General features: G+C 40.6%; 1 protein-coding gene across 4 annotated transcripts in view; it reads right to left on the bottom strand.

Annotated features, from left to right (window-relative positions):
• BFSP1 (beaded filament structural protein 1) overlaps positions 1-23,013 on the bottom strand; it is a 68,224-nt gene that overhangs the window by 42,247 nt on the left and 2,964 nt on the right. Inside the window, exons 2-3 of one of the 4 annotated variants that reach the window (XM_037811680.1) lie at positions 17,507-17,606; positions 7,475-7,600 (exon numbers count right to left, since the gene is read on the bottom strand). The exons of 1 other annotated variant lie outside the window; for it this stretch is intronic. In XM_037811680.1, coding sequence (XP_037667608.1) covers positions 7,475-7,521 — 47 coding nt within the window. In that variant the 5' untranslated portion in view covers positions 7,522-7,600; positions 17,507-17,606. The remainder of the gene's footprint in view (positions 1-7,474; positions 7,601-17,506; positions 17,607-23,013) is intronic. 2 more of the 4 variants (XM_037811678.1, XM_037811679.1) reach the window with 2 other exon arrangements.

The following is a 23,013-nucleotide window of genomic DNA, read 5'->3' as shown; positions in this document are numbered from 1 at the left end:
AGTCATAAGGCCCCACCTAACTGCAAATATGCTGGGAAATGCAACCCTGCCAGGTGCCTGGAAGGAGAGAGGGCTGGTACATTCGTCAAAAACCCTTATGACTGTACCCTGACGGGAGATTATTCCATGGGAACAGAGAGCACATGCATAAGGAAGAAGTAGTTGCCAAATAAATTTATTAACCCGAGAAATATGACGAGAAGGATTCCACGGAACTTGACAAATGATCATATAGGGAAGAGTTATGCTATATAGAGTTGAATGGCGGGTGTTTGGGAAGGGTGACTTGCTGGAATCAGAGAGGCCTGAGGCTAATTTCTGCTTCCCATCACTTACTGGCTTTGATAAGTAATTTAACCTCTCTCGTCCCAGCATGGTCCCTGGCAGAATGGCAAAAGTCACTTACATACATAGGGTCTCAGTTTGCCTGAGACAGTCTGCGTTTATACTTGTTATCTCAGCATAATGATAGGTAGCACTCTCTTTCATTCTTAAAAGTTATCTTGGTTTTCTCTAAGAAGATAACAACATCTCTTAACCAGGGTTGTGGGCTGCATAACCTGAATGTATAGCCTGAGTCTGATCACAAAGAAAACAGTCAGACACACCTCCAACTGGGAACATTCTATTAATAAAAATAGAAGGATACAGGATTCTTCAAAACTGTTGATATGAAAAGATAAAAAGAGACTGTAGAAATGTTCCAGATTAAAGAAATCTAAAAGAAATATAACATTGGAATGCAATCCCTGATCTAGATGGGATCCCGTACTGGAGGGAAAAAAAGCCCTAAGGGGGATCCACTGACAAATCGGAATATGAACAGCAGATTAAATAAATGACTGTATCAATGTGAAATTTACTGAAGTTTATGACTCTACTTAGGTGATGTACAATAATATTCTTATTCTTAGAAAATATACTCTGAACTCTCTGGAGGTAAAAAAAAATATGATGTATGTAATTTATTCTCAAATGAGACTGAAAAAATTACATTTATAAATATAAATATATAGAGAGAGAATAAAGGAAATGGGGCAAAATGTTAACAATACATGAATGTGGGCAAGGGTATATGGGTGTTCTTGGTACTGTTCCTGCAATTTTTCTTTGGAAGTTTCAAATTACTTTCAAAAATTATTTGGAAAAGTATGACCACCTTGTACATTAAGCACTTGACAGAGAAGACATTTAATAAATGCTACTTGCTTAAATTTAAAGAAGTCTATGTACAAGAGCAAAGAGAGAGAGAGAAAGAGGGAGAGGAGAATGATATAGCAAACCGTACAGTAACAATCGGAGAAAGTGGTATGTAACCATTGAACAATTTTAATCATGCTATGTTTATGCCATGATATAAATGAAAATGTCTACAACAAACATGAAGGGGAACAGAAAACCAAAGTACTACCATACGCGTAGCTATTAAAGCCATATAAAAATGCATCTATAAAATCAGAAATCAGTGTACTAGCCAAGGTGTTAGGTTCATCACATCTTTTTTTCAATTTAAAGTTGTTTAAATATATGAGAAACTTTTAAAATTATTTTTCTCCACCGAGCAAGTATAAAGAGCCTGAGTGAAACAGGCAGAGATGGTTCACTTTTTATTCAATTACACATGATAGAGTTTTGAAACAATCTCTTTCAGTTTAGATAAATTCTGAGTTTGCTTTGGGCTGTTTTGCAGATGCAAAGGGTAAATTCGCCTATTCCGTCGATGTAGGTTCAGCGTGGTCCACCAAGTTGGGTGGCCTTGCATGAATCACTTAACCTGTTTTCTAAAATGTTGAATTTGAACTAAAGAACCGCTAAGGTCTCCTTCCACCTCCCAAATCCTGATCCTTCACAATCTCCTTTCACAAGCCGACCTTTTCCCAGAACATACATATGTCAGCCACCAGAGGGCGCGCTGCTCTGAGATCAAACACCTTCGCTCGCGCGCCCAGCGCGGTTGCTGGGAGCAGTGCGGGCAGAGGATGCACGCGCAGGGCTCGAAGCCTTCCCGCAGCGCTGGATCAACTCAAAAAGCAAATCAGCCGTGGTAAAGGCTCATTTCCGGTAAGGTGGCGGGCAGTCCAGGAGTGAAACGGCATACCCCTGGTTCCCCGTCTCTACAACACGCTGATGAGTCAGCGCGGAGGGGGACAATGGAGAGGGAAACACTAGGATGCTGAACATCAAACCTGCTTTTTTCAGGATCTAACAGACACTAAGGCAAGTATCAAAAACAAAACAAAACAAAACAAAACAAATTTATTTGATGACAGCTGTGTTCCAGATGGTTTTTGACTGACAGGTATCAACAAAAGACGTGACAAATAAATGCAAGGTATAATTCTGGATTGGACTCTACATGTGGGGGGAAGGGTGGGAAGATACAAGGGACATTATTGTGATGATGAAATTTAAATATGAAATATGGTTTAGACCATAATATTCTAACACTTGATTTTGATAATCGTACCACTTCACGTAAAAAAATGACCTTGTTAGGAAATCCACACTAATTTAAGGATAAAGGAGCACAATATCCAACTTACTCTCAAATGGTTCAGAAATAAATACATGTGCATACGTATAATACACACTGATATGAATAAATACATAGAGAGACTAAGCAAATGGGGCAAAATGTAAACAATCAGTGGATCTGGGTAAAGAGTATATGGGAAGTCCCTGTACTCTCCCTACAATTTTCCTGTGAGTCTGAGATTATAGCAAAAGAAAAAGTTACCCCCAAAATCTCAAATACCTCTGGGACAATTGTGTTGAGAATGGACATTTCTTGATGATAGCAAGAAAATGCAAATGGCCCTTTGACTCACCTGGGTTTAGTTGTGATGACTAAGGTAGGAGTTGAACACCTCTCAGGGTGAAGGGATTTGGGGACACATCTGGGCTTGCCTTCCCTGCATGCCAGACAATGTGGTGCAACCCAGAATGTTGCTGAGACACGGTTTCACCTACTCTTCCATCATCACCATGGTTATGCATGGAAAGTGGCCATGCCCCTGCCCTCAGGGAGGCAGAGATGAGTCACTGTCCCAGCAGGAGCCATCCTCAGGACCGAATCTGAAGAAGCCTCATTCACAGTTATATTTTCTTGTGGATTTAAACCTAGCCATGCTATTCATTCTGCTGTTCTCTGCTTCCTTTTAGGATATCATTAAACATACCTACCACCATTCTCAAGTTGAGGCAGCCTGACATCTGCACCATGACCCCCTTTCTTCTGGGAATAGACTGTCAAGTGGTTTGATGCATCATCTAGCCACAGTTGGCCAACTGGAAACCCCCTTTGCTCTAAAAGGAGAATGTTCCAGGCCCAGCTTCATACCTCTAAGGAAATGCCAATAAAGACATTTTTATAGAAACATACATTCACAAATTTAAATATATATTCAGGACGTACATTGTTTCTAAAGGTCCGTGTCCACTTATTGATATAAAAAGGAACCGATTAATGTCTATCAATAGATGAATGGATAAACACACAATGGAATATTAGTCAGCCATAAAAAGGAATGAAGTTCTGATACATGTGACATCATGTTGAGTGAAATAAGCCAGACACACACACAAAAAACATATATTGTGGTGATTTCACCTATTTGAAATAACGAAGTTGCAAATTCATAGAGATAGAAGGTAGATTTCCAGGTTGCCAGGGGCAAGGGAGTGAGTAGGAATGGAAAGTGTGGTGGTTCGAAGCTGTAAGTACCCCAGGAAAACACATTCTTAAATCTCATACATTCCTGTGAGTGTAAACCTGTTGAGAGTAGGACCATTTGATGAGGCTACTTTAGTTCATGTGTGACTCACCTCATTCAGGATGGTCTTAATCCTATTATTAGAGTCCTTTTTAAATGGAATGCAATTCAGAGAAAAAAAAGCCACAAAAGCAAGAAGTTGAAAGCAACAAACCCCAGAAGAGAAGGGAGAGACCAGCAGACACCACCATGTGCCTTGCCATGTCAGAGGAGCCAAGGATCACCAGCAGCCGGTCTTTGGGAAGAAAGCATCGACCTGATGATGCTTTGATTTGGACATTTTCACAGCCTCAAAACTGTAAGCAAATAAATTCCCTTTGTTTAAGCTGAACCATTTCGTGGTATTTGCTTTAAGCAGCCTAGCAAACTAAAACAGAGAATTAATGCTTATTGGAAACAGAGTTTCTGTTTTGGTAATGGATGACCGTGATGGTAGCACAACATTGTGAATATGATTAATAACACTGAATTTTGTACTTAAAAGTGGATAAATGGGACATTTGATATTGTATCTATGTTACCACTATAAAAAAATTTTAAATAAGCCAAACAAAACAAAACCTCTAATGGATATTCTGGGGACACTTGGAAATTTCAATATAAACTATATACTAGGCAATTTTTAAAAAGAGGAACTGATCAAACTGTTTCAAAAGAGAACATGTTCTGTCTTCCAAATTTTACTAACTTCACAGCTTTGACCTGAAATTGGGAGAGATGATATATATCCCAAACTATTACAGCAGCCATTTTCAGATATACACTATAATAATTTATCCCAAACTATTACAGCAGCCATTTTCAGATATATACTATAATAATTTATCCCAAACTATTATAGCAGCCATTTTCAGATTCTGTACACAGTTTAGAAGCACTATAAGAGATACTAAATCTGTACATCTTAAGCCATAACTTTCAACTCCCATACCTAACTTCCCCAAGAAGTTTTCTAATGAAATGTCTACCAATAACCCATTTGCAGACTGCCATTGTTTGGCAAGCAAATGAGGCCAGAATTCTAAGAGCCGCCTTTCCAACCATCTGACTTGTTAGATCATTTGGAAGGAGACTGTATGTGATGTAAATATTATCCTTCTATTCCACCTTCTGCCACCTGCTCGTGGTTGACACATACTGCCCCCACTCCTTCATTTATTTAAATTTTTTGTCATCTGGCAATTCTTTTCACCCAGCAGACACCATCCAATCCTTCATTTGCTCTCTCCCTCTGGATACCAACACCTTCTTGCTCCTTTAAACCTCCCACCCAACCCTTCATGCATATTAATATATGCAAAAGACACCTAGTGAGAGCCTCAGTTCTGTACATCCAAGCCTAAAAGGTTTAACCAAGACATCCTTCTGGCTGAGGCTTTACCTCTCCACCATCCTGCAGACCTGGCTATACAATTATCCCCACTGCACTGCAGCATCTTGAGGGCAGAGCCATTTTAATAATGGTCATTACCCATTGGCCATCCAACGTCCCAGAGACCCATCCTCACCAGCTGCTCTGAACCCTAAGAGGCTGGCCCTCCCAAATGGCATCACCAGCCCCCCTTGCTCTCCAGCTTCCTGTAGGGTTTGAGAGATGGGAGTCACCAGCAGGAGATCAGAGGTCTCCCTTCCTCTCCCCCTAAGTTTCACCCAGCTTCCACGGCTCCTTCCTCTTGCTTCTTTCAGCACAAGGGTGGTAATGGCTTCCTGCTATTGCTAGTCCCTGTGCACTTCCTCATTTCTTGCTGGTTCCCCTTAAAGCTGCCCACAATTCTGGTAATCGTGCCTGCATTAAATTCTCTCCAGTTAAACCCTTTGTTTACACCATTTATTTCTTGCTAGATACAGAACCCCGACAGATGCAATGTCTTGTTCATCAGTTAATACAGCTTCTGGCACGAAGTAGGTGCTCGGCAAAATGAATTAAAGAATGAATGGATCTTTGATAGAAACTCGAAATAAAAGGCAAAGGTTTTGAATGCTGGTAGGTCCACCCTGAACCTTTTAAATGGGGAAGCTGGATATTGCTTCACAAAAGCTGAACCCCTGCAAGAGCTCTTATCAAACAGCCCTGCAAACAGCCTGACCATCTGACCTCACGTTCACTGGCCGGCTGCTTCCAACAGCCTGGTCAAATTTAGTAGCAGCCCCAAATTGAAATTTACTTTGCTCTTGGCTCTGACAGCTAGAATTCTGTTGTCTTTCATCATTTAGAGGAAATAGATAGGGACAGAACAAAAATATATTCATCAAGAAAGAAAACAATGCTGCAGTCAGCTGAATGACTGTGGTTACAAGACACGCTAAAAGGAAAAACTAATTCCTTGGAAAAGAGCTTTCTATTTTAAGAATGGGGGGGCGGGTCAGAAAGAAGCCATATTCTCAAGTGATAGACAATGAAGACACTTCCCAGGCACCCTCAAAGGCTGTGGCTGTTCAGCTGTAAACCTGAAACAAAATCTGTTTAAAGGGGGGCATCCAAGTCGGATTCTGGGTGCTTCTTTTGTTCTGCAGTTGGTTGTCGCTGAACTTGGCAGTTGAAACCAGCCCAGCAGAGCTGAGGGTGGCCCCAGGCTCCAGACATTTGCCCTGTCCTCAGTCACCCTACTTGTAGTACTTGTAAGCTGCAAGAATAACAATTGAACAGGGCATTTGGGACCAAACTCTCCCAGGGTACTTTTTTTCAAGGTACCCAAGTATTTCGGTAACACACAGCACTAGACCCAAAAATGCCACTTTGCCAGGATTTGCTACATGACATCCTAGTGACCTCCAGGGTCAACTCCAGGGCACCACAGACCCAGCAAACTGGTGGTGGTTGTTATCTCTCTACTTATGGCATAAGAAGAAATTTTGGATGTCATTTTCCCAGTCTCTACAAGCTCAAAAATGAGAATAAATCTTTCTGGGTATATATTTAAAATGTCACCCTAAATTTAAATGTCCAGTTAAAAAAAAAAAGACCAGAATTGGAGGATATGGCCTGAGATCATGGTTTGCTTTGGTTTCAAGTTGGCTCAAGAAGTTTCCGAAAATTAATTTACGATAAATTGCCTTATAAAGTTAAAATGCCTTCCAAAATATTACAGTGCCATTTAAAAAATGGGGGAAGTCAGCCAATAAAGTCAGTGTATCTCTATAGAGAATGGGATTTATCTCAAACCTAGTTTAGGCCCAGCTGGAGGAATTGTTTTCTATTTCAGTGGAAAAGAAGACAACAATCCCTAGCTGCTCTCAACACTTTTTCCAGAAATAATGGCTGACCACTGACAGTGTTGCTTTTGGCTAAATCTGCTGAAACAAAAATTCTGCAATGGCAATGACCTAACTTGGGAAACAATTTTATATCATTTTCTAGAAACCCAAAACATTTGTTTTACTCTTTCTGAAGTCTAGCAGCAGAGGTCAGAGGAGAGCATAATATCTTGCCTTGTAACAAAGAAAAGACTTGATAAGGTCTGACACTGGAGGGATATTTTAGTTCAAATAAGGGTCAAATCTGGCCCAAGAAAAAAATTGTCTTCCAAATCAACAATGAACACACCTCACACAGCTCATGACCAGCCAACATCCTGGATCCGTTTGGCTGGTTATTAGGGCATAAATGGTGGCCTTTATTTATCATACAATAAATTATAAGCTGGGCAGCTGGTTTTGACAAAACCAGCAGGAACAGTGGTTAGCTGCAAAAACATACTTACATTTTAGAAAAGCCAGGAGAAAAGAAAACACTGCTGAACTTCTTCATGTGGTCAGAAAAGAAGGAAAACTTCTTGCATATGACTCAGATTCCAGTTGGATGTATGCCAAGTTATGCAACATTATTTCTGGGGAAAAAAAAAAAATCTGTCGGCTCATCTGAATTTTACCCCAGTAGGCCAAATGCCCTTGCAAAGCCTATTAAATATGTACCAGAGAAGACATTGGAAGCAACTCAATATACTGTGTCATAAGACATATGGTGGTTATAAGCATGGGTCCTTGAGTTAAACAGTCTGGGTTTAAATCCTTCGTGACCCATAGCTACGTGAACTCAGACAAGATACTTAACCTCTCCAAGCCTCCAGCCTTGTCTATAAATTGGAAGTGATAGTTGTTCCCAAAGGGGTTGTTATAAGGGCTAAACGATGTGAAGGGCTTAGATGGTGTCTGGCACATAGTTAATGCTCAATAAATATTAGCCATTATTTTTTGCATGTGGCCTGATTTATTTTAAGTATTTGTCTCAGTTTGGGGTCCTCAGGAAGCAGACCCTGAGACAAAGGTTTGGGTGCAAGTAGTTTCTTTGAGAGACGCTCATAGGAAATTCCAGTAGAGGAGTGGGGTAATGAGGCAGGGAAGGGGAGACAGCCCATAATGGGGTATTATCAAGCCACTCAGCTCTGTGGCACTTGGAGGTCAAAACACCTGGGGAGGGGTGTAACTCTTCCTGGCAACACAGGATATGACTCCCGGGGATGAATCTAGAGCCGACGTCGTGGGATTGAGAGCATCTTCTTGACCAAAAGGGGGATGCGAAATGAAACGAAATAAAGCTTCAGTGGCTGAGAGATTTCAAATGGAGTCGAGAGGTCGCTCTGGTGGACGCTCTTACGCACTATATAGATGACACTTTTTAGGTTGTAATGCATTGGAATAGCTAGAAGTAAATACCCAAAACTATCTAACTCCAACCCAGTAGCCTTGACTCTTCAAGACGATTGTATAACAATGTAGCTTACAAGGGGTGTCAGTGTGATTGTGAAAACCTTGTGGATCCCACTCCCTTTATCCAGTGTATGGATGGATGAGTAGAAAAATGAGGACAAAACCTAAATGAAAAATAGGGTGGGGGGGGATGATTTGGGTGTTCGTTTTTACTTTTATTTTTTATTCTTATTTTTACTTTTTCTGGTATAAGGAAAATGTTCAAAAATTGATTGGGGTGATGAATACACAACTATATGATGGTACTGTGAACAGCTGATTGTACAGTTTGGATGACTGTATGATATATGAATATATCTCAATAAAACTGAATTTATTGCCAGTTCTTATCCTCCACCTCCCACAAGGAAACAGAATCATTAGTTTTTTGTGTGTGTTTGTCCAAATAGTCTTTATCCTTATGCAAAAAATAAAAATCTGTATTCTTTCCCCCTTTCTTTTTAAAATAACTGTAATAGTATACAATTCTTTTTTTTAATAAATGCATAGTATTCCATTGCCTGGATGAACCATAATTTTATAACCCGTCTCCTATTAATAAGCTTTTAAGTGGGCCCCAGACTTTCATGCTGCAGTGAATATCCTCGTAGGCATGCTACTTCGCACCTGTTAGCTACCGAAGAAATTCCTTGAAGTGGCACTGCTGAGTTAGAACACATATAGAACTTTGGAAGATGCTGACACATTGCTGAATATCCCTTTTTTTAACAGCTCCTTGGATAACTTCAACAAACAATTCGGTCTGTGGGGAAACCAAGTCCTGTACCAGGGCTTCTGAAACTTCAATGTTTCTTAAAAGTTTCAAGGCTTTTTAAACTACCAATCACCTGAGGATTTTGTTAAAATGCAGATTCTGATTTGGGGGCTCTGACAAGCTCCTGGGTGATGCTGATGCTTGTGGTCAGTTGTCCACACTTTGAGTAGCAAGACCCCAAAGGACACATTAAAAAGGTAATTTTCAGGTGTCAGATGATGCAAAGGCCCCTGGACTCAACGTGCCCAGGGTTTGAATTGCTCCCAGCACAGCAACCTGCTAGCTGAGTGACCTTGCCCTAAATTCCTACAGTTTGGAAGCCTCAGGCTCCTTATCTGTAAAATAGGGCACTACAGTCTAAACAAAATAAGACTGTGAGGATTAAATAACATGGATAAATCTGAAAAACACTGTGCTGAGCAAAAAGTACCTATGGTAAGTTTTGTGAAGTTCTAGAACAGTTCAAGATTCCATTTTCGTGACTTTCTATCATCTATGGTGATAGAAAGCAGAACACTGGAAGTCTCTGGATTTTTTTTTTTTTTTTTTTTTTTTGGTGGGGTAGGGTAGCTGCGGTGATTGACTAGGAAAGGGAACTAAGGAACTTTCTGGAGTAGTGGAAATATCTTGCTTGTTTTGGTGGTTAAACAGGTATACACATTTGTCAAAACTAATTGAACTATATACTAAAAATCTGTGCATTTTATTGTATGTAAACTATACCTCAATTTTAAAATGCAATAGAATTTAAATGATACCATTTCATGTAAAAGGGCTTTGTAAACTGTAACGTACCACCAAAATGGAAACTAATCTTAGCTTAAGGAAATGGGCCCCTCGCTGCCCTCTGCCAGGATGAGGTCGTAGGGAGACCAAAGATGGCCCTCGGACCCCGGTGGCAGCGTGCTCCAGGGATCCGCGCCCCGCCTCGGGTCTCTCTCCCCGCCCCCACGGCGGTCGCTTACTTGCTCCGGAACTCGTCGAGCGCGCGCTGCGCCTCTGCGCCCTGGCGCTCCAGAAACCGGCAGGTGGTTCCAAGGACGCAGCCTTTGGTGGGCAGGGGGGAGAGCGGAGGATCATGGGAAGGGAAGCGACCCCACCTGCCACAGCACAGGTACCTAGGTAACTAGATTAGCTGGTGTCCTCTCTATATTGGTTTTAATGGCTCAACCCTCTAGTGACAATCATGCCAACAGAACAAAACAAAAAGCTGGGTTTGCTGCATGCTGAATTTAATGGAGATACTAAGGCAAGAAATAAATTATGTGACCAAAAAAAATAGTATGTAAATACCCATCCAGGCAACAGAGTTGAGAATAAAATACAGAGTTTAAACCTCAATTTTGCTTTGAACCTCCCACCTCTTCCTCAATATCCATCCCCTCAAGGTAGGAATCTATCCCAATATTTTTCACAGTACTGCGCAATAGCCAAGCCTTCAAGAAAAAAAATATATCCCTCTTTTTCCAAAAATCTCCATACTTTTAGTAGCTGCAAAAACAGGCTTTTCCAGTAACTGAAATCACTAAGTTTTTAGGACATAGAACATTTTTAGACATTCCCATGCATCCAATATGATAAAAAAAATTAACACCTAAACCTCCATTCCTACACTGAGAAATGTACCTGTCACATCATCAGATCATTTGCATCCTTTCCACATGAAAATGGAAAAGTCTATATATGTAGCCAACATTTCTAAAATAACTGCCTCAGAGCTTGAGAAGGAAAAGATTGATAGATTTGACTACATAAAATATCAATATTTTTGGACTGCATAAAAAACAAAAAATGTTTAAGTCTAATAAAAAACTGAGGGGAATTTTGCCTATTAGATGATAGGATACAAAGGACATAAGCAGCTTAGAATTTCCTCTGTTACAGGGTCTGACCACCTGTGAATTTTTCAAATGAAAAGGGGAAGTACCTATACATAAGTGGCCTAAGTTCCTAAAACAAATAATTGTTTTAGAATTCGATAGGAAATGTCAGAGTTTAAAGAAGAAAGGCATGTGGTCAAAAACATGAAAAGATGTTCAATCACACTATTCATCAAAATATTGCAAATATATAATGAGAAAGTGGTACCTCCCAAGAAATTGGTGAAGATGAAAAAGATCATAAATACCTATCCAATGTTGATGAGGCACTGGGGACCTGGACATATATTCACTACTCCTGGGAGTATACACTGTTGTAACATTTTTAGAAAGAAAGTTGGCAATACGCATCATCTTTCTTTAATAACTCATGAACTTTGACTTAGCAATTCTACTTCCAGGAATTTAAAATAGGAGTCATCAAAAAGATAGTCTCTCAACTTCCTGCCCCCTGTGTTCTCTTCCCAATACCCAACTCTCCCTACCCAGAGACCTCATCAACATTTGAGTCTGCTGACCAAATTTTCTTTCTTGAAACACTCTCTTGTCTTAGCTCCATGATTCCACTTGCTTCTCCTCTTCAACTGCACGTCTTTGAATTATTGGGGTTCCTGGGGGGTTCTGTCCCAAGCTCTCTTCTCTTTTCACCTTTAGAGTAGTTCTCGATCTTTTCTGGGCCACTGGTTGTTATCATTTAGGGTTACATTCAGATGCACATATCCGGCACCCAACAACAATGGCTTAACCAGAGAAACAAGAATTATTAGTCTCTTATAACAGGGGGTCCAGTGGTTCCTTCTGGCTCCCACGCTGACGGGAAGGCTGCTGCCCCTGTAGCTACCATGTCTACACTAACAGTGTCTTCCCAACAACCTCTCTGATTCATTTATCTATCCAACAAATATTTACTGACAACGTACTATGTGCTGTCACTCTTCCAGGCATTGGGAATATAGAAATGAAAGAAAAAATTAAAATCTCTGTTCTTGTAGATTTTATAAGGCCAAGTGGGGGAAACAGAAAATAAATCAGATGAACAAGTAAAAAAACATAATGTTAGATGGTGATGAGTGCTAGGGAGAAAAATAAGGAGAAAGCAGGGAACTGGAATCTTAGAAGTGTGTAGTCATTTTAGACAGGTGGTCATGGAGGAGGTGAGTTAAGACCTGAAGGAAGTGGTGAGGCAAGCCACTTGGATACCTGAAGGAAGAGCATTCCAAACACAGGGAAGAGTCAATGCAGAGGAATACGCCTGGCTTTTTCAAGGGAGAACAAGGAGGCCAACATGGCTAAAGAAGGGTAAGTTAAAGTAAAGTAGTGGGTGATGAGGTATGGTAGATTCAATTACATACCTCCTTAAAGGACATATTCTTAATCTCCATGTGATAGTTTGGAGATTTTATGGACCCCAGAAAAGATCATGTCCCTAAAGCTAATCCATTCCTGTGGGTGTAAACCTACTGTGGATGGGACCTTTTGATTAGGTTATTTCATATGTGGCATGTCCCAGGTGGGTCTTAATCCTCTTACTGGAGTCCTTTAAAAGAGAATGAAATAGAGAGAAAAAACAGAAGCTGAGAGAGAAAGCCACAGAAACAGAGGAAGCCACTGAAGCCAGAAGCTGGAAGTAATGAAACCCGGAAGAGAAGGAAGAGACCAGAAAATGCCATGTGCCTTGCCGTCTGACAGAGGAGTCAGAGTATCATCTGTTGATGTTTGATTTGGTCATTTTCATGACCTCAGAACTGTAAGCTTGTAAGCAAATAAACCCCTGTTGTTTAAAAGTCAGTTCATTCCTGGTATATCATGTTTCAGCAGTTTTAGCAAACTAAAACATCCTCTTCCCATGGTTGTGAACTTATTTATAAATAGGACCTTTTGAAGATGTTATTAAGTTAAGGTGTGGCCAACGGCATGAGGCTGGGTCTTGATCCATGTTGCTGGAGGCCTTATAGAGAGAAGAAACCGGAAGCCAGAAATGAGAGGAGGCCACACAGGAAGAAGCTGGAAGTGAGCTGAAACCGGAATGAGTAGACACAAGGAGAGAGAGAGATCACCACATGATGGGAGGCAGAGATGCGAGCCAAGGAACCCCAAGGTTTCCTTGAACCAAAATGTGACAGATTTGGGGGAGAAAGCATGGCCTATGGAGATCTTGATTTGGAACTTCTAGCCTCTGAAACATGGGGCAATAAATTTCTATTGTTTGAGCCAACCAGTGCGTGGTATTTGTCATAGCAGCCTGGCAAACTAAGACATGAGGTCAGAAAGAGTAACAAAGGGGACAGATTGTGCATGGTTTCTTAGGCCCTCGAGAGATTGTTTGTTTGTTTGTTTTTATTATGAGAGTAAAGGGAAGTCATTGAAAGTTTAACAGAAAAGTGGCATAAATGAACTTATGATTTAGCAGGTTGTGTTGAGAATAGCAGAAGCAGAGAGGCTAGTTAACAGGCTATGGTAATAGTCCAGTTTTGAGGTGATGGTGAGTTAGACCTAAATGAGAAATGATAGAATTCTGGATATATTTTGAAGGTAGAACCAACAAGATTTGTTGGTAGATTGGATGTAGTATATGAGAGAGAGGAGTTAAGGATAAATCTGAAGATGTTGGCCTGGGAACAACTGGAAGGATGAAATTGCCACTTACAAGATGGGAAAATCAGATATATATTTGATAAAAATAAAGTTAGATACTTCGCATCATACAAAATTTCATACCAAATGGATTAAAGGTATAACAAAAGTACTAACACAGAAGAAGAAAAACAGAACGTGTATATATACACACACAACTTTGGTGATAGATAAAGCCTTCTTAGGCAACATTAAAAATCTAATAGCAACCAAAAAAAGATAAATGAGTTATCTTCTTTAAAAAATCATCCATACTACAAGACTCCATAAATAAAGTTAAAATAAGAAACAACTAGGAAATATGTTTTTATCAACTGTACAAAACAAAGGATTAAAAACCAGACTATGTAAATAACTCCTAAAATCAGAAAGAAAAGGACAAACACAAGGAAAATCAGCAATACATGAATGTTTCTCACAGAAGATGAAATACAAAAGGCCAATAAACGTGAAAAATTGCTTAACCTCACTTTTCATCAGGAAATTGCAAATTCAAGTGGCGAGATAGCAGTTTTTCGCCCATCGGGTTGCAAAATTTACAAAGGTTGACATATCCAAGCCGAGGGTTGTGAGGAAACAGATGCTTTCTTTCACTGTTGGTAAAAGGATAAATATATACAGCCTTTTGAACAGCAATTTGAATTAAGATTTGAAAAATTAAATGTGGATATACCCTTCAATCCAGAAATTCCACTTTTCAGTTCTCAACTCTAGACTAGTGCTCAGCCACAAGCACGATGAGGCACGTCTGAAGATGTTAACTGCAGCCTTGCCATTGGAAACCACCTAAATATTTCCCAGTAAGGTAACGGATAAATAAACTCTAGTGTGTTTACACTATGGAGTATCATTCAGTGGAACAAAGAATGGGATAGATCTTTATATATGGCCATAGAAAGATCTCCAAGATATATCACTGAGTGAAGAAAGCCAGTCGCTGATGGAATAGGATACCATTTGTTCAAAAAACTTTACAGGAACACAAAACTACCTATATATATCTATATCAGTCTACCTATCTATCTGTCTGTCTATCTGTCTATCCATATATCCAGCCAGTTACACAGCCAGGTATATTTCTATATCTATCTACTTATTCATCCATCTATATACCTATATCTATTTATCTGTTTTCTATCTATATTGTGTGTGTGTGTGCGCGTGCAGTGTGTAACTGTGTGCAGTGTGTAAAAATCTGGAAGGATATATTCCAAACCAACGATAGGGTTTAATCCTGGCAAGGGAAAAGGAGTGCAGGAGAATGCAGGTGAAATTTTCCATATAGTTTTTTTTTTTTCTGAAATAAAGAGAAGGTATTCTCAAAAAGCTCGAGTAATTAAAATTTTAGAAAAATCTTTATCATTGGATAACATCGACCAGGAGACGTTTATTTTCTTTGTTATACATTTTTTATACATTTTTATACATTTTCAGTTTTTTTTCAATAAACTTGTATTTTATTTTTATAACCAGAAAGAAAAAAAAAAAAAAGCCACAATGGGATTTCCATTCAGAAATAATTGTTAATGCTCTTTGGCTCAACCAGCAGAATGACCCAGGGCCGGTCCATCTGTGGGCACAGGGCTCAGGTGGCTCCTCTCTCTTTGGCAGCCATCGAGGCATTCTTGCCGGAGCCATCTCCACCACACAGCCTCTGTGGCTGCCAGCATCACCTTGGCTACCTGCACACACTCCTGTCCCTATCTCTTAGGTGGGGAGAGCTCCCTTCCCATCAGGTTGCAACACTTATTAATATAAGATGAGCAGAAACAGAAAGGGAGGGAAACCACAGAGGACCAGGTCTTGCAAAAGAAGGGAAGTCCTGTTTCCTCAATGTTGATTGCAAGCTCCACGTCACAGCTCTCTGATTAATCTGGCTCTCGTGACATCTCTCTGATTACTCTGGCTCTCGCAGTCTCTCTCTCTCCCGTTTCCCTGGAGAGAGAAGTTTCCCTGCAGCGGGGTCAAAGGGCAGGTGAACGCCGGAGTCTCATTGCACTTCCCTTCTTCCCTTCCTACCTGCACTTGTGGGTCAGACCACAACGGCCACCTTGTTTCTCTCTGACTCAAGATTAATCCTCTGCAGCAGACTTTGCTACGTTCTCTGCCCTCCAACGTCCCCTACAACATGCTCTACGGTCTTCCTCCTAGGTCCCTACTTTCTCAGGGAAGTTCACATGCCCAGGACAGCCTGACCCAGCAGATTTACCAAAACGCCTTTTCAGATGTGCTGCCTCCCGCCACGTTCCTTCTGGGGACACTCACATGTTTAACAGGCCAGTCTCTTTGGCCGTTTGACTTGAAGCAGAGGATTCTGGGCTTGTCTTCTCTTACTTTCTTTCTCTATTAATCCCCCTTATCTTGCATTGATCAAGACCCCAGACTCTACATTGCGTGGTGCGTGTGTATGTGCGTGGTGTGTGTGTGTGTGTGTGTGCTGGGGCAGCCAATTCTAAAGTACACGGTTAGTAAGTAACGCTGCTCTGTCAACAAACCTACCACAGTTATAGAGGATAAACCAACTGAAGGGCAGTTTCAAGCTACTCACTAGACTTAGGGAAGTTGTTAAACTAAGTCTTTTCATTGGGTATGAATATTATTACATTTTCTTTTGAAAATAAAATCAGTAGACAGCAAATTAAAGTATGCTGGCTTCTTCACGAGAAATAAAAAATTCTACTTAGGAGGAGCTCAACCATTAGTTACAGCACATTATTTCTAAATTTTCTCTGAACAGTTTGATATGCCTAATTACTCACAACTCTCCAGGATCCTCAGTTTCTCATACACGCAGAGAAGGAGGGATTTGTTTTTTTTTTTCACTCTGGAAGGAAAATATTTATTTTCTTTTTCTGAAGGGAAAATATTTTCATCTTCGCCCTCATTAATGTTTATGGTTGGCAAAGTGTTTCCATCTTATTAGCCAAAAAAGAGTCTGGACTAAATAAAGTTTAAAACCAAAGCCATTTAAAATGTCTTCCTGGCCAAGAACCATCTCTGGGAAGTTTCTGGCTTCAGGAAAAACAAACGGAACCTTTGTGGGGCCAGAAAGGGAACCTCAGAGAACCTAGGTCTGGCTCTCAGCTCTTTTTTTTCTCTGAAGGCTTACAAATGGAGTCAGTTTATTTGTTAAATATGCTCTTCTTGTTTCTTGTAACCATAGCATCTGGTTTAGTGGCGTGTTTCTTCTTTCAGGCTGCTGCTGAGCCAGTATTTATCATTTTAGAAGTTTCCATGAGTCATAAAATAAACCCGCAGTCCTCTGTACCTTCTATGGGCGTTCCTTTCCTAGAGTTGTTTAAAATAAAAGGGAAAAGGATGGACCTAGAATCCAACACTTGGGATTCATCAGACCACACGCATACTTTCTCTTGCACAAGGAAGATCCTCCACTGAAAGTTCAGTAGCAATTCCAGGTGCCGTGCGTGTGCCTGGACCACCTCCTACCAGCAGCCAAGAGCACTTTCCAGAGGACCAGGTCTGTGCTGCCCAGGGAAGGAAGCTCTGGAGATTGGGAGGGAGGAAGTGACTCACTGGCTCTAGGGGTGGGAGGGAAGGTTTTCCACAGGAGCAAGAAGAATATAAATGAACTAGAAATTCCTTCCACCTCCAGCATGGAAAATCTTGTGAGAAGGCCCCTTCTTAATACCTGGGCTTGAATTCACTGACCAAAAATACAAACAAACAAACAAAAAAAAAACCCAAACTGAAAAGAGAAGGACTGATTGCAAAATGTGACACATTTGCCTCTCACTTACCCATAAAAGTGTGGGAAGCCAGGGAAGTGAATCTCCCTGGCAACGTGGGACACGGCTCCCAGGAGTGAGGCTGGCTCTGGCATCGAGGGATTGACAATGCCTTTTTGACCAAAAGGGGAAAAAGAAAAGTAACAAAATAATGTTTCAGTGGCTAAGAGATTTCAAAGAGAGTCGAGAGGCTGTCCTGCAGGTTACTCTTATGCAAGCTCCAGCTAGATATTCCAAATGGCCACAGTATGCCAAGCCCTAATCAACAGTAGTCCCCAAAATACTAAAGAATACCTAGGTCCCTATCTGAGACTCCATAAAATTTCACTCATAAAGTTTACTTTTCAGAAACTTAAATCCCCCAGAGTGTTCCTATGCCAGATAATTCCCAAAACCCTGAGGCAACAGCCTCTCCAAGAATATCAAGCAGGTGCAGCCCTTTTCCCCATAATGTCGACATCCCTTTTCAATATGAACAAGTTAAATTGGTCACTGCCCAGATATCCCTGAAGATAGAAAAGGTGGTCAAACGAGGGGGGGCGGGTAGCAACTAATAAGATAGGATTTAACAAAGGATTATGAATTCTGAATCTTCATATAAATAATTTTTTATTTTTAGTCTATAGGATACTAGAATAGCTAGAAGGAAATAACTGACATAGTGGAACTGCCATAACATTCTTTGAAATTTGCTCTATAGCTACTTGTTAAATTATACTTCGAAAGTTATCACATTTCTATATGTATGTTATATTTCACAACAAGGAAATAACACATTGTGGAACTGTAACCCATAACATTCTTTGAAATTTGTTCTATAACTACTTGTTAAATCGTACTTTGAAAGTCATCACCTTTCAGTATATATGTTGTACTTCACAATAAGGAAATAACTGAAATGGTGGAACTGTAACCCATAACATGGGAGAAAATGGGCCAAGTTTATCTTGGCATTGATCTGTTTTCACCTGTGATCTCCTTGTGGCTGGGCCCATGACTTACTCATCTTTGTACGCACATGGCCACAGCTGGCACACAGTAGGACCTCAGTAAATATCTGTGAATCTCTTGAAAAAAATTTCAAACTGGCATCCCACTATGCATGGAAGCAAAGATACTGGCTTTGCCTCCAGACACAAGCCTTTATTTTTCAAACACTTAGTTCCTCATTTTTGTACAAGAAATTCATGCAGTAATAATGGGTGGTGGGGTGTAAATAATCCTTTAAAAAAGCCAGGATACTTGGATCCTACTTAACTAGCGTGAATTAGATGGAACGAAAAGAAATTCCTGCTTTTGTAGGTCAAAGAGAGTTGAATGTTGTCAGTCATCTATGTTCAACCTAATCTTATTGAAAATATGTAACTACAAATACATCTCTTTAAGCTGAGGCTATACTTCAGAGCTTTCATTGATCCACCCTGCTTTTCTTAATGTGATCCACAGGACCCTATGTGATCTGATGGCTGATCTCCCTTTCAGCCTCCTTGGGGTCACTTATCTTCCTTCTGTTGTTTGAACACACCACAGTCATTTCCTGCCCCTCCACCCCACCCCAGGATGTCCTCCCCTGGTGTCTACACATGGCTGGGTCCTTCTCCGCATTTAAGCCTCAACTTAAGTTCTACCTCTTTTTGCAGAGTGTGTTGTCCCCTGCACTCCTCCCCCAATTACCCTCTGTCACATCACCCAGTTTTACTGTCAACCAAGCACTATCCCTGCCCAGTACTTTACTGCTCAGCTGTTGATTGCCTGCCTCTGGCCGAAAAGAATTAAAGGTCCAGGACAGCAGGGTCCCTGTCTGCCCCCCTCATGGCTCTGAACCGAGTGGGCACATGGTAGGCACAAAGTAAATGCCGAAAGAGTGATTTGGGCAATAAATTAAAAAGTGCAGCAGAACCAAAGTTGCGGGCCATATTTCTTCAAATATTTCCTTCCCTGAATTTACCAATGTCCCTGTCTCGGGATACCTTTTCACAGAGACCGAAACTTTTCCCTCTGTCCTTCACGCCTCTTAAACTTTTCTCTCATTCATTGAATCTCTTTATCCCTTCTTGGTATCATCTGAGTTAGTTCCTCGACTTCCTCTTCCAACTCATATATTTGGTTTTTTTTGGATATACCCAGTCTGTTTTCCAGCCCATCCATTGAGTCTTTTAGTTCAAGAGTAATATTTTATATTCTTAATGTCTCCAATTTTTCTAGAACTGTTTGTTTCTGCTTCCGGTTTTTCAATATCTTGCCTTATCTCTCTGGGAATATTTACTAAGCTCTTTTAATTTTTTTTTTTCTGCTTCTTCTGGTTAAAATTCAGCTGGCTGACTTTCTTTCATAATACTTGGATTCCTCCTATGAAGATATCTCATTATTTTTACCTATGGGCTCATATTTCCTTAGGATTTTCATCTCCCTTGGTTTGTACAGGGGGAGAGGGTGAGAACTGGTGCCGCCCTCGGAAAGTTTAGGGCTCGTTTTTCTTTCTTTGGAAATACAACCACCAGCTCAGAACTGTACAAAGGATGTACCATACTTATGACAAATGGGAAGACAACATGGATAGATCCCCAAGAAATACTGCTGAACGAATGAAACAAAAAACAAGCTGCTGCCCATGCGTCAGCTCAGATCAGGTTCTGCAGGGACAGAGAAGTGCCCCCGACGTGGGCGGGGGGAACTGGCCCTGGTTTGGCCCCTGACTCACTCACTCCCTGCTGTGGGCCTCAGCTTCCTCATTTGTAGAACAAAGAAAGAGTTGGGCTGTGAGGCTAAAGGCCCTGAAAAACTATGAAGTTGGCGGTCCCTTGCCCTATTAAGTGTTCAATTAAAAAAAAAAAAAAATTGTGGAGACGATTTGCATTTAGTAAAGATCTGGCAGGTCTCATGCTAAACTGATAACCAGGGTGAAACCCACTCTGATCTTGGTGAGGGGGTGGGGCTGAGGGGCTGCGAAATGTTGAAGGAGGAAGGAACTGTGCAACTGTTCATTTATGTCTACACTGGGTTTCCTTTTTAGGACATTTCCTCAAATATCTAGTATAATGGATGGGCTTCAGGGCAATCCACAAGCTCCCTGAAACTGTAAGCCAAGCATTGTGAGCACGAATCACTGTCTATTTTTCTGGAGAGAATGTATACTTTCATCAGAATCTCAAAGGGAGCATATGTCCCAAGAGGGGTTAAGAATCATCAGCCAAGGTTATTGTCCCATTTTCTATTCTACTTTCTCATGGTTTAACTCAAGAAACACACTATTACCTGGAAAAAAGTCATAGCTCTTCAATTTTCAAAATTATAAAATTGCGGTATGTGACTTTTACTCTACCACCAGGACTAATACAGAAATCAATTGCATTGCCAAGTGGTACTGCCTCTTTCACATGAAGATACATATATATATTTGGTCTTTTGCTAAAATTGATGCTGGGGTCCTTGGAGCTGCCTGATTCGTCAGGACAAGGCCATGAACAGTAAGAGAAGGGATGTCTGAAATGTATTATTTACAGCTTCATTTCTGGAGTTTTGCCAGTAAACCCCCACTGTGGTGTTAAGGAAGCATCTTGTACAACCTCATCCAGGAGTGATATGTCATGTGGTTTGGGGATAAAGGCCATGGGCTCTGGAGCAGCTTGCTGATTCCTCTTTGCTTCACCCCATCAGTAGAATGGGTCCAAATAATAATATCTACTTATGGCAGTCACCACTAGTTATCTTCAAATATGCATTCTCCCCTTCTTCCTTAGTAAAGGAAACCCAATTTCTTAGCTGGGCACATTGCTAGTTAGAGCACATTTCCCAGCCTCCCTTGCAGCCATATTACTAAGTTCTGGTCAATGAGGTACAAACAGAAGTCCTATGTGGTATCTCTGGGAAGTTTCTTTAAAAGGGAGGGGGTGCCCTTATTAATGTTTTCTTTCTTACTGCCTGGAAGTGGAAGTAATGACAAGTGCTCTAGCAGCCTCCTTGAACCATGAGGTTACCTTGGGAAAGGAATCCATGCACAGCAAAGCAACAATATAGCACCTGGGTCTCCAATACTGCGAAGCCATTATACAAAACCTGAATTGCTTGCTTATGTGTTTCTTTTATAGAAAAGAAGCAAAAAAATTAATAATGGCTTAAGCCACTATTTTGTAAATTTTTGTTACCAATAGCTGAATGCAATCCTTACTAAAACATCACCTCTTTTGTTCATTTAACAAATATTTATTGAACACACACTATGTGACAATCACTATTCTAGGCATTTGAGACAGAACAGTGAATGAAACAAAGAAAAATCCCAGCCTCAACAGTTACTTTTTAGTAAGGGAGACAGACAATAATCAAGAATAAATATGTTAGATACAATAGGTACAATTACAGGAATAAAATAGGAAAGAGGAAAGCAGGGGTGTTTGGGATGGCGAGTTTCCATTTTAAATAGACTAATAGAGAAGGTTTCATGAGAATGTGACATTTCAGCAGGAATCTCAAGTAAGTGGAGGAGCAAGGCTTGTGAATATTTGGAGAAAGCATGCTCCAGGCAGAGATATCAGTAGATACAAAAGCCCTGCGGTTGGAAAATACCCGGCAAACTTGAGTAACGGCAGGAAGCACAGGTGGTTGGGACAAAGTGAGTGAAGCTGAGGTCAGAGAGGTGGCCTGGAAGCTTCAAAGAATTACTGGGAAAACTAAATGAGATGATGCATATGCCATTCTCAGAACTGGTCCCGCATACAGTAGGTGCCCAATAAATGTTTTCTCTCTCCCTCAAACCCTGCCTCCCACCATCTTGATACGAAAATTTCCAAACATACAGAAAAGTTGGAAGAATTGTACAGGGACACCCAAATGCCCATTACCTTGATGCTACAATTAACATTAATAGGCTGGCATTATCACAGGTCTAGCCATCTATCAATTCATCAGTCCAACTGTTTTTTTTCTTATACATTTCAAAACTTACACATTTGATAAGTTGCAGACATCAACACACGTCATCCCTAAACACTTCAGCACGCATATCATTAATTAGGCTAGGGTTCTTTTTTTTTAAGGTAAAATTTACATACAGTGAAATGTACAAATCTTAAGATGAGCTTTGACACATATACCCAAGGAATCTAAACCCCTATCAAGATATAAAACATTTCCGTCACCCCTAAAATTTCCCTCAGCCCCCTCTGCAGTCAGTTGTCACTCCTACCCCAGTGGAGGCTTTTTGTGATTTTTTTCACCACGGTTTACCTTTGCCTGTTCTAGAATGCCTCCAACTTTTAATAAGAAGTCAGTAGAGAGTAAACAGACATTCTCAAATACTGGGGGAGGGAGATTTTTTGGTATAATCTTTTTGGAAGGCAACCTCAACATATAATTATTAAAATAAAAAATGTGTGTCCCTTTTGACCTAGCAATTTTAGTTGCAAGTAATTCTCTGAGATGTGGACTTGCTTGTGTATACAAAGGGGCTGTGCACAAGGCTGTTCATTGCAGCACTGTTTGTGACAGCTAAGAACTGCAAATAACCTGAATGGCCATCA

The sequence above is a fragment of the Choloepus didactylus genome, chromosome 19, assembly GCF_015220235.1.
Source record: "Choloepus didactylus isolate mChoDid1 chromosome 19, mChoDid1.pri, whole genome shotgun sequence".
Lineage (NCBI taxonomy): Eukaryota > Metazoa > Chordata > Mammalia > Pilosa > Megalonychidae > Choloepus > Choloepus didactylus.
This window is presented reverse-complemented; position numbering and strand designations above follow the sequence as displayed.